Source organism: Manduca sexta, chromosome 9 (assembly GCF_014839805.1).
Source record: "Manduca sexta isolate Smith_Timp_Sample1 chromosome 9, JHU_Msex_v1.0, whole genome shotgun sequence".
In the NCBI taxonomy this organism is placed as follows: Eukaryota; Metazoa; Arthropoda; class Insecta; order Lepidoptera; family Sphingidae; genus Manduca; species Manduca sexta.
Window position 1 is genome coordinate 2,032,255 of NC_051123.1, and position 12,962 is coordinate 2,045,216.

Sequence of the window (12,962 nt, forward strand, 5' to 3'; positions counted from 1 at the left end):
TGTGTCGCGTTTGGGATCAGCCTGTGTATACTCAGTTTCAAACAGGCCGGCATAATTGTGTCGACTGGCAAGGGGTAATCACCTCTCGTCATTTGACATTCTAACTTTTTCTACTCCACTACATCAGGTGCACTTTGTCGCGCCCATATAAGAAGCTAGATCTTTGTCATTTTGTATCAGTGTAAATAATTTATACTATTCATTTCTCGTTTAATACGTGAGATATTGGACTACTTCATACACCATCAGTTGTAGCTAGGGCTGCTACCTTCAAATATCAAACCCGAAGAACCTTTAGCTAGTCCGGCTATTAACTATTTATACCCGTAGTTTATGGGTTCAGCCTTATCTTTGGACTACTCCGTACACCATCAATTGAAGCTAGGGTTGCTACTTCCGATAAGTTTTAAAACAGGAGACCTTTTAACTTGCCCGGCCTAACTATTAAAACTGCAGATTACGGGTTCAACCTTGAGAAAGGAAGCTCTGATTGCAATTTTAAAATAACCAGAGCATTAAACATAGCCAAGCCAATATCACTGACTATTTTATCGATCAGGGTTGTCACCAAACCCACAACCTTCCCTAGTCACTTGGCCTGATAAAAAAATAAACTTGATGGAAAAACTTTCTCGCCAGCTTGTTACTGAATACTAAATTCCGTTCGGGAGAGCGGGACTGCGGCCTCCATTATGCATAATATACTTTATATCTATGTATCTACAGACGATAATTGTATGTGAGTCATTGTGGCGGGTTTTCCGTCGGATAATCTTTTAGAGATATCTATAATTAATTGATTTACGATCGTTCAAATATGATTTCAATCTTAGTCGATCTGATACCGAAAATAAACCAATCAAAATAAGTCATTTGTGAAGATGTCAAAAAATACTTCGTTCTGACTGGTCAATTTTCGCGATGGATCGAAAACGGGATTAGTATCGTTTATTGAAAACAGCGGTTAGTGTAAAAACCCTTTGAATGGATTAGGATTAGAAGTTGGAGGAAGTATCGCAATAGGGTTGTCTCCTATCAGAAATTATAAGCTTAGCGAGGAGTGGACGCACTATTTCCGCCCTCTGGGTTATCCTATTAAATATGTAAATCTTACATGACGATTGATAAACTTTGTAATCGTTAAGGTTGTTGTCTGTCATGATAAAATGATAGGGCTCGGCGAAGAGTGGACGCACTATTTCTGCCTTTGCGTTATCCCATTAAACATGTTAATCCTGCATGACGATTAATAATTTTTTTGATCGTTTAGGGTTGTCTCCCATCATGAAAATGATAGGCTCGGCGAAGAGAAGGTTCCCTGGTTTGCCCTCTGAGTTTTCCCATTAGTCATGTACGGTGTGCAACTTGAATAAAGCTTAATAAATTTTGTAATCGCTAAGGAAATACATAAAGATTATTTGTAATTTCAACAACATCTTAAATGCCGATGACATCTGACACCGAGACGGGTTTAATTGTTCAATATTTAAAAACAAAGGAAGCAATACAATAACATATATTAATTGCTGAAAATGTTTACAAACAATGTATAGTAATCATACATTGTTAAATGCATATTTGTGTCAATATCAGCAAGAGATAACCAACCAAACCAGATATGTCTGTATATGTAAAGTAGACGAGTTAAAACCTTTGATATAAAACTAGTTTTTGTTCCCGGTTCCGCTTGCCTAATAGCCCGTCCCAGGATAAAAAGTAGCCTAGCACTCAGTGATAATGTAGCTAAATTTTTTTCAAAATTCGATCAACATCTCCCTACATTTTCAACTACATCACACTCACAAATTTTACCCTTTTATCAATGTAGACAAACATAAAACAATCCAAAACATCTGAGCCCAGTGTTTCGGAATGCATAAAACACAGAACAGATAACGTCAACCTTTGGCACACAAACAAAAACATAAGACACGTAACGATATACCGTTAAATAGTTTGAAAACCGAATTTGAATTTCGAACCAGATTTCCAATTTCAAACCTAAATACCAATCGATTCGAACAATTTTCCGACAGCCAGTATTCGGATCGGTTTTTATGCCTCTTTGTTTTTTAGAACGTCGTCATCGCGAACGGAAAGACATTTACAACCCCTGGTTTAGACGATATATTGCACGCCAGCGGTAAATGTTCGCTAGCCCTGGCATGGGCTACATTGCAAACAATTTATTCCGCACAGATGCGCCCGGTCGGACCCGCGGTGCATTTTACAGCGTTTATATTCATTTCCACATATCGATTAAACAATCACTCGGATTGCTATTCGATCAAATGAATAATTCGAATTTAATATTTTTACAGAATGTAATAAATCTTACTAATTATTAATGGCCGACAATTTAGGTTTTTAATATTTACTAAAAGGTTTTAAATACTAAAGATTAACAAAAAAAAAACAACATTATATAAAATATATAAGAATAGAGAATAATAAAAAAATCTCTTTAAATGAACATACAAATATTGTTTACATCGAAAACATATAATTTATCTTCTTTCGCGACTCCTGTGAAAAACCCAAAGGAAATGATAAACAAAAATATAGTAAATTATTGTCCATTCTTAGAATATTATCGGCAAAACGTTTTTGGTGTAATTAAGACGGTGCTCCGATACTAAGACGCTTGCGTCACAATATTACTAAGTTAATACTTATAACAATTAAAGTACATCATATTTTATTTTTTAAAATATTTTTTTTTTGCGGCGGGGTTTAATTAAAAATCTGATTTTATTACGAACTTTGATGTAATTTATATCTTGGAATTTTCGCCTACGAAAATAATAATCGTGGTTTCAATACCCATTTTACTTCTTACTTAAAATAAATGCGTAATTATGTTAAGAAATTTGTTACAAGTAAATGCAGAAACGCTGTACGAATTTGATGAAATTTGTTAACAAGGATATACCATTATAAGCGAAATTACGAAAGAAAACTGCACAATGTGACCCATCAAAAGAAGCTCTTTCGCAAGACCGAAGCCGCCAGCAAAACCTAGTTATTCATATTTTCAAATGCCAAACAGCTAGAACAAAATGGAATGCAAAAAAAAAACTCGTTTCTAAAATAAACATCAACATGAATAACGTGTTCAAACATGTATTTAGTAAACACGATATGTATTTGTATACATGTACAAACATTTGAATAAAATTATACATTTTTATTCATTGACGTAAATTCTACAGACTCGAACGTCCACATAAACTATTTGTTCAAAATCTGAACTAAAATAGCAACCAAAACGTCACTGTTATAACCTATTTATTCACTTGAACAACAAATAATTTTACTTATTTGACTATTATTTTCTATAGGTTTATACTTAGACTCGAGTTCTTATATCATGAGCGCCACTCCGTACACAACCACAAGCTGTCAATATTGACCATACTAAAGTCAGTTTGAACGGATTGCAGTTCAATTCAGTTAAACACAGTGAATATTCGGAACGTCAAATCTAGTACGTAGTACTTATATGTCGACGTTTTTATTCAAATATGTGTACAAATATATACAACAAGTTTACATACATATGCACAGTAACACGTTAAATAATAGTAAATCAAATGTGACTTCATAAAGGCAAGTTTGTAAAGATATTTGGATGTGGTGGTTGATGGTAGGTTATTTGTATTTTGTTATTAGTGACGAGACGAGCTTACCATTGCCTGATGGCAAGCAATACGACCGTCCATAAACAGTAGAAACAACATCCAACAACTTAAATTAAAAAGTATTGTTTGGTATTCCACTGCGCTCGCCATCCTGAGACATGAGATGTTAAGTCTTTTGTACAGTAGTTACTGGCTACAATGTTCATCAAACCGGAACACAACAGTGGCTACACACTGCTGCTTTGCGGATAAAATAGACATTGCGGTGCTACCTGCCCAGGCAGACTCTCACATATGAGAGACGTACCACCAGTTTGTAATTGGGATTTTAAGAACTCGTTAGCTTGCAGAATCTAAATAATATACATATACATTAAATCAAACATTACAAGGCAGTCATGGCATTGTTTAATTGCATCTGAAGGCAGAGGACCTAACGGCCTATTGGAGTAAACTATTGTAGAAAGGCGTCTTGGCTCCGCCATTTGTTTCAAACAAGTCAGTATAATTATGTCGACTGACGAGGAATAATCATCAGTCGTCAGATACTATCTGAACCTCACTCCACTTACCGTCAGGCGCAGTGGGCTAACTGCCGTGCTTGTATAAAGAGTAAGCACAGAAATTTCTGAACGGATTTGGGTGAAATATACTCGAGTTGCGCCTGTACAATGATTAATAGTTTATTAATGGAACTTATCTCTCGCTAAATTGTGTGACAAATTGAATTAGGGATGTTCTTCATTGACCCAATTTAGTTCGGAGTTCGGGTGTACTCGTCTCGTTCTAAAGGGCATAGTTAGGGCTGCCACTTCTTAGAAGACTAGATTTTTCATTATTATTTCGAAAACTGTCAAAACACGTAAGTATTTGCAAGAATTTAACCCGTCATGACTTGTCAAAATTTTATTTTCAAATATGTACAGGTAGCTGAATGTTTGCCGCCAAACATTGACAGCTACGCGTGTGACGGAAAAATAACCTTATTATGTAGTATATAAGGTTATAATCCCGTGACACACGCAAATGTCATGTAGCTGTCTTGGCTCGCCGGCGAGCCACGAGAGACCAAGAGTTAATTGAGGAAACGGTTAAAATTGCTTATAAAATTTAATTGCTGCCATATTCTATGGTTTGTCTCACATTTACAAGTTCTTAAAATATGAAACATTTGTTAAAATATGAAACATTAAAGGAAATACCATTTAGAAACTTCTAGCTATTAACAATCTTTGAATATGTCTATATAGTCTCACATGAATTTTGGACAGGTAATTTTATATAACCATGAAATTTGATCATTTTTCTATCATCCAAACAGCGTTATTCAAATATCAACCAAGTATACCGTCAATTTCAATAAGTGACCCCAAACTTTTATCGATCGCCCAAGATAATGAACCACTCAGACTTAAAGTTCCATTGACGTGCTTACAAATTACTTATAATTGGTGTTTTCTCGAGATCGGATCAAAGATTGAAATACGGATCGCTTATCGAAATCGACGGATAATCAATAAAATATATATATACAACTATAGCCTTTAGAGAACCCCAAACAAAATTGCCTGACATTAACACCTTCATAAAAGGCGAGTCTATATAGAAATTCTTATCGAGGTCGGTTTACGACTGCTTATTCACATGACATTCTCGACCCTATTACCAAGGTAATAAAGCGTGGAAAATCCACAGGTGTGATTATGTTTGCTTACGTTACGTCTCGCGTTTCAGATTGCGAGGGAAAGGCGTCCGAGAAAAAGATGATGTAATGCAAGAGGAAATGTTTGGCGACATTTAGGGAGATTTCATAGGCGGTAGCGGTAGCGGGGGCGGAGGCGGACGCGAGCGAGTGAGCGGGAGCGTTTAATGTAATCAAGGTTAAGTATTCATGCCTATTTTGTGAGGACAAGTTACGTGGAATTTGAAAAATAAAAAGTGTGTCTATATAATTTATGAAAAAATCATCACATGACGTTTCATACAAAACTGATAAAGATTCACAAAGAAATAGATAATCCGATCGGAAATGACTATATCAGGTAAATTTAATAAAAAAAAACTTCCTTGATAACAAACAAAATAAATCAATAAATAGCCAATGAAATTATTTGGTTACAATTTAACTTCCCGGATCATAAAAATTCAATAGGTTATCATTTGACTACAATATTGACTTGCTAAATAGTTCTTTTCTTTATCATTCGACCATAATGATATTTTATATAGTATAATATGTTTATTGTAAATAAATATTTGCATACAAAATTCAGGGTTAAATATCAATAAAAAAAAAACATGAATTCTGAACTCCAAATAAAAAAAAAAACAGTCAAGAGTTATGAGTCTTCTCAGCCGCTTTGCTGAAAATGGCGCTACATTACTACGAAAATATTACATACCTAGCTAAAAAGAGAACCACGTAAATTAAATTTCTATTTGCTTTTCATCTAAAACTTAAACGTGTTATTGTAAACTAGATCTACTCGTCTTTGCATTAAGATCGTGAATCCACAACTATTTGCATCACAAACCAAAATCAACATACGAATGAGAATCTTGCATATTTACTTTACTGATGCTATTCTAACATTGTGTGTGCTACTTTATCTAACATATTGTTTGTATTCCACAAGTATTTTCCAAGGATGTATAATATATACAAGGATATGTATTAGACAATAATATACCTAATATTTGTGTCTTGTATAGTGTTGCCAGATGTTCCGTATTTAGGCACATTTTAAAATATCTCGGCGGAACATGCTCTGTCCCGTAAATTGATCGATCTATGATTGCCTAGTAGTTGATGCGTGTTTTTAATTACCATTACAATTGTATTAGTCCATTGAAATGTTACATTTTTTAGGCCTTACCTTGCGTTTTTTAGAGGACGCAATTTTATTTTTTAGAAGTGTAGGGGGGGTCAGTGTAAAGCTAAAACCAAGTTTGTGGGGTCGCCACCCTTGTCCCACGGCCGCCATCTTGGTTTGAAATGGTTTTTACGATGTATCTCTTAAAACTATTTATCTGACAAAAAAAAATTATGAACATTTTTTGTTGCAAATTAAATTCTCTACAACTTTGGTCTAGTAACTTTTGTCGTAGAACTATAAATAAAAAAGTTATAAGCGAAAATGTTAAGAAATTCAATGTTAAGCAATGTCCATTGCAACGTCATCAGAACGTGTGTTTATAAGGTTCATAATACGTACAACACAAACCCGCGGTTGTCGGCTTGTACGCGAATTACTTGGATCCTGAATCGCTTTGGGACAGATGAAGCAATTGCTTAACATTTTTGCTTATAACTTTTTTATTTATAGTTCTACGACAAAAGTTACTGGACCAAAGTTGTAGAGAATTTAATTTGCAACAAAAATGTTTATAATTTTTTTTTAGATAAATAGTTTAATAGATACATCGTAAAAACCATTTCAACCCAAGATGGCGGCCAAACTTACACTGACCCCCCCTACACTTCTAAAAAATAAAATTGCGTCCTCTAAAAAACGCAACCCCAAATGTAACTTTTCAATGGACTATATTGATTGTTACAAATATGTTAAAACGAATAAAATACTTTAAAACTGACTCGATGCTCGAAAAAATGTATAAAAAATTAAAAAATGTCGCAAAATATTTTTGTTTCTTATTTGTCCCTTCTTATTTGTTTACAATTTAATTTAACATTCAATAAAACTATAATTATCATCATCATTGGCAATTAACATCTACGTGAGATGATTTCATAACTAACGTTGAAGATGCGAGGATATACACCTACGCTGGTGACAGACCGATTCTAGCACGAAAAGTACGACTGCAGTTTTGGCAGCGAATTTTATATTTATACAAAACACGTACTTAGTAAATTTAATTATTTTAGTCTGCGAACCAGCAAACCATGTAAATTATGACCAAAAAATACGAAATAAGAACCCTATTTACTCAAAATACCTAGGAATAAAGGCGATATTCACATTCTCACCGACCGGTCACAATTGGCTTACTGCCTTTTCGAATATACGTTCCTGATAGCTTTTTCGATCCATCGCCCAAATGAACCAATCACAACAAAGGTTTTAGATATGCTTAAAAGTGACTTATTTTGATTGTTTTATTCCCGGTATCAAATCAAAGATTAAGATCGTTTATTGAAAGCGGCCGGTAATTATGGACGTATCTTTTTTTCGTTGAATAACGAGACGAGCTTGCCGTTCCCCTGATGGTACGCGATACCACCGTCCATAAACAGTAGAAACACCAACACCTTGAATTACAAAGTATTGTTTGGTATTCCAGTGTGCTCGCCATGTCAAATCCACTGGCTACAATTTCCTACTAACCGGCATATCTTAAAATCCCCTCTGAAGTAGCAACGTCCATATTTCTTAGTATATTCACCCCAACTTCAGGGCGTACTAGAAGCTCAGGAACATCTAGCAAAAACAGAACATTCTAGAATACTACTCACGCTGTCAATCTGCTGTTGCTTCTCTTGCAGCTGCACCTCTTGCAGGCGCAGCGTGGCGCGCTGCTTCTCCGCTGTGCTGCTCAGCCGTGATAGCACCTCCTGGTCGTGTTCCCTAGCAGGAGACGGCGGCGCGCTCGTGCCTGGCAGTACACCCTTATTAGCCAGGATCGGTGGGATGAATTGTTTATTGACGACGACGAGTAAACTCGCCTGATGGTTATCACCACGGTTAGTAACTCCAGAAATAATAGCATCACCAACCAAATTGAAATTCTTTCGATCGAATTTTAAAAACAAGCAGCACAACGTGGTACTAATTGTAGTAGTAGTTGGTACCCATCATCACTTTTTTTTTAATAATATTGCGAGCAATATTGAGACAAAATGCCTTTACTAGAAACCAACAACATTAACATAAACATTTAACTTCCAAATGTATTTAGACTACTCAATCGAAGCCGCGGCCTCGGCGGCCCATTTTACTAACTATAATACTCATAATTTAGAGTGGAGTTTCCTAAACTAAAAAATACTTTGTAGAAGATCTCCTTTCCTTTAATGTAAACCGCTGCAAAGGACTATTCCTGCTGAACAGAAATTTCTAGATAAACTCACCGTCCGCGGGTGCGTTGATGGTCCGCCGTAGGCGTTTGTTCTCCTCCTGAAGCCTGGCCACCGCTGTGACCAGCTCTGCTGACTCCGTCCGCCATTGTTCTTCGATTGCTTCTATTTCCTATAAAAAGAAAAACTGTTTTATATACCTTTGAATGGTCTAGCGATTTTGTCACTTATAGCTACACATGAAAAGAAGAAAAACTAAAAAAATATATTGATATTTGGATACTAGATGATATTGAAATTATATGACGTAATATTAATTTGTAAAAGAAAAATCGTTCAAATAATATAGAAATTAATCCTTAATCCATATCTCCGAATTCATCACGGAAATTGACTAATCAGAGTAAGGTTTAAGTGTTTGGTTTATTTTCTGGATCGATAAAAATACTTTATTGATTTCGGCTAAGCACAATTACATATTTACATTTCAATCAGCATAATACCATAATACCCGTCATAATACTGGAAAGAGTCAAAGGACGCAACATCCGTCTACAATATTTAAATAATTGGAGAATATATTATGCTTAATACCAATTCTAGTGTATTATGTTCCCATGTTAGAAAAAATATATCCATTCAAGAACATCAACATTCAAGGCTTGGCCATCTGGAGCGCATGGGAGAAGATGGGAACGTAATGGTGCATATCTGAGTCGACCAACAAGCCGCCGGCCGGTGGGACGTTCCAGAAACCTCTGGAGCGATTTGGTGGAAGGTGACCTGCACCAACTTCAAGCCAGTAACTGGCAAGAACTGGCACAGCACAGGAACAGCTGGAGGACTCTCGTTTCGGAATCCAAGGCCGCTGAGCCAACGCAGTAAGTATTCAAGAACAATCACTCCAAGAGAAAAATATCTTTCTAGAACATCGTAGAACACGTACAAGTGCAAATACTCATACATACCGCGAAACAATACATACATTTCAAATAAACAATTACTTTTGCAGTTTTGCATGATTGTTTTCAAAGCGTGACTCAATTTCAAGGTCTCGCTCATACTTTTAGATCATTCGAGATATATTGTCTGAAAATTTAAAGGGAAAGTTGTTTGTTGGCTCGCAGAATATTGTTATGTTTTTGGTTCAAACGTCGGCTTCAGAATATCTTCATTTTCAATGAAAAGGGGGGGAATCGAGCAAGTATGCAAAGAATAAATATCACTTCAAAGGAATAATCGATGTGTAATAATCTATTTGATAGAATAAATGTAGACAAACAACTTTAGGCTGTACTGGTAGTTGATATTTAATTATTCATTTTAATAATTAATAAATTAATTAATAAGCGGCGATAGGCTAGTTGGGTGTGGAACGGACTGCCAAGACGAATGTCCGCAGGTTCAAATCCCAAGGGCACAACTCTGACTTTTCTAAAATCATGTGTGTATTCTTTGTGAATTTATCGTTTGCTTCAACGGTGAAGGAAGACATCGTGAGGAAACCTGCACATCTGAGAAGTTCTCTATAGGAATTTCGAAGATGTGTGAAGTCTACCAATCCGCACTAGGCCAGCGTGGTGGACGAAGGCCTAATCCCTCTCAGTAGTAGAGGAGGCCCGTGATCAGCAATGGGCAATTATATAATACAGGGCTGATATTATTATATTATATATGGCCCAGTATGCCTACCCCTTCGGGAAAAAAAACATGATGTGTGTTTTGTTATGTTTTAAAAACACACTGAAATTCTAATTCGAACTGTTTCTATTTCAATATCCCAAAACATTGTATTCATCAAACACATAAGTATGTAAATTGTTATCGTAGATAACGCGATGTATAAACATAATTCAACAACGAAAATGTTGTTTATGATAACAAAAACACTCAAACAATGCCATGAATGAATAATATATTCTTCCATTACGTAATTTACCTCACACTTGTAATGTTGCGTTTACACTTGGCAAGTTTTGACAAGACGTGTCCACAAGCAGGCGTGTGAACGGGGTGTTCGGCTTGGCCTGCGTCAGCTTGTCGCAGATCTGGGCTGGTGTGCGTTTTGAAGACAGATCAAAAGAAGCTTGCAAGCGTTTGCTGCGTGTATACAGGTGGTCTGTCATATGTGAGAGTCCGCCTGGGTAGGTACCACTGCAATGTCTATTTCTGCAGTTTGAAGTCACTGTTGTGTTCCGGTTTGAAGGAAATTGTAGCCAGTAACTACTGGAGATAAGACTTAACATCTCATGTCTCAGGTTGGCGAGCGCAGTGGAATACCAAACAATACTTTGTAATTCAAGGTGTTGGATGGTCTTTCCACTGTTTATGGGACAAACTCGTGTCGCCATTCAAAATAATAAAAAAGAAATGTGAATGGCATCCAAGCGTTTGTAATCGCTTCGTGCTTGTGGAAGTCTGCCAAGCCTCAACACGCGTGTAAACGTAACGTAAGAATATTATAAATTCACAGACTATTATTCTCGTGCTTGCTATTTTCTCAACGATTCAATTTTACCAAGCGTAAAATGGACTTATCCATCGCTTGGTTATGTAAAATATATTTGCATACAATGTACATTCTTAAACTTTGTAAGTATGACTATAAAATAATGTATTTCTTAAAATTACTGTTATATTACAATTCTAAATTAACTACATAGTACTTTTAATACAGGACTAGCTTTTAGCTGCGGCTCCGCCCGCGTGAAACCTATAGCACTCAAGAGTAATGTATCTTCATATTAGTGAAAAAAGTCATAATCGGTTTAGCAGTTCCCAAGATTCATCCTTTTCAGCCGGGAACCGTCCACTGTTGGACATAGGCCTTTCCCATTAAGCGCCATAGGGATCGGTTCTGGGCCGCCCTCGTCCATCGGACTCCGGCGACTCTCACCAGGTCCTCGGTCCATCTCGTAGAGGGCCTGCCTACGCTGCGTCTTCCGGTTCGTGGTCGCCACTCCAGAACTTTTCCGCCCCAAGATTAGCGTTTTTAAACGAACAAACTCTTTAGCTTTATATTATCATAGATATAGAAGATACTTATATAACGGAAGTACTATTTCCCAATTTTAGTTTACAACCAACTCCAAAAAGATAACCTTCTTAAATTATGGCAAATAACAAAATAAAAAACAAACCGTCCAGTACATGGGACCCGACATATATGGGTACAACAACTCTGTCTACCCAAAAAAAAGGAGCGAGGTATAAAGCTATGCATGTGATAATTGGACTACCCTGTCATTCAGTGTCACATTCATGTTACTGTTTGTATAAAAAAACCTTTAAAAGGCTTCCATTCACAATGAGGGGAACATTAAACCGGCAGACGTCCTAATCCCGACTTTATTGAACTCGGGACGCGTATTACGTATCCCGCTTTATAAAACTAACGTATATATAGCATCACGCTATTCCCCGTTTTCTAGGGTATGCAGAGGAGTATCACAACCATACCGCTAGCTATTGAAGTCATATAAAACGAGACAAGATTATGGGTATTAATCAGGTATAATACTTAAAAAAAACTCAATTTTTTTTGCCTAAACCGGGGATCAAATCTGAGACTCCAGCGTGATTACGTGTATGCAATACAACTACAACACAAAGGCAATCTATTTTATAAACTCTACATGCAGGGTAATTTTGCTGGTGGTAAGATATATTTCATATCCGCCCGGATAGAGACCACCGTACACAAGGTGTTAAAACCCGCCATACTGGCCCACGTATGTCGCGTTCCGGGATCAGCCTGTGTATATCCGGTACCAACAGGCCGGCAAAATTGTGTAGACTGTCGAGGGGTAATCATTTTCAGTCGAGATTCTATTGGACCCCACTCCACTTACCATCAGGTGCAGTAGTCACTTTGCCTGCACGTATAAAAAAAATATAACAACACAATTCCATATCAGACTATTTCTGAAAAAGAAAATTGACACGTCGATGTTATTTTCACAGCAAACTAAAAGAAAGGCATTTTAGTATCGCATTTGGGTTTTTCCTGGCACACTAAGATAAAAGGAAGGTGAATCCTGCATCAAATTCGACAGTAAATATTCCGTCAATGTCGACCGTACGTTATCATTTCAAGAAAGCGTGTACCAGCATAATAAGCAAATGACAGTTATGATAACTCTAGTCGGGCAACAATGTGTGGGTTTATTAATAAATTTATTTTTAATGTTTTTTAACTCGATTTGATGATTCCTTCCTAAATGAATTTCGACCACGGCGGCCAATCTCAACGGAGGTCAACCGAGTATGCAGGAGATATTATA

At 36.5% G+C, this 12,962-nt stretch overlaps 1 protein-coding gene across 7 annotated transcripts in view; it reads right to left on the reverse strand.

Moving 5' to 3' along the window:
* LOC115455632 (RILP-like protein homolog) overlaps positions 1-12,962 on the reverse strand; it is a 40,121-nt gene that overhangs the window by 19,596 nt on the left and 7,563 nt on the right. For all 7 annotated transcript variants that reach the window (XM_030184266.2, XM_030184265.2, XM_030184267.2 and 4 more), the window contains exons 2-3: positions 8,734-8,851; positions 8,119-8,258 (exon numbers count right to left, since the gene is read on the reverse strand). In XM_030184266.2, the coding sequence (XP_030040126.1) occupies positions 8,119-8,258; positions 8,734-8,851 (258 nt within the window). The remainder of the gene's footprint in view (positions 1-8,118; positions 8,259-8,733; positions 8,852-12,962) is intronic.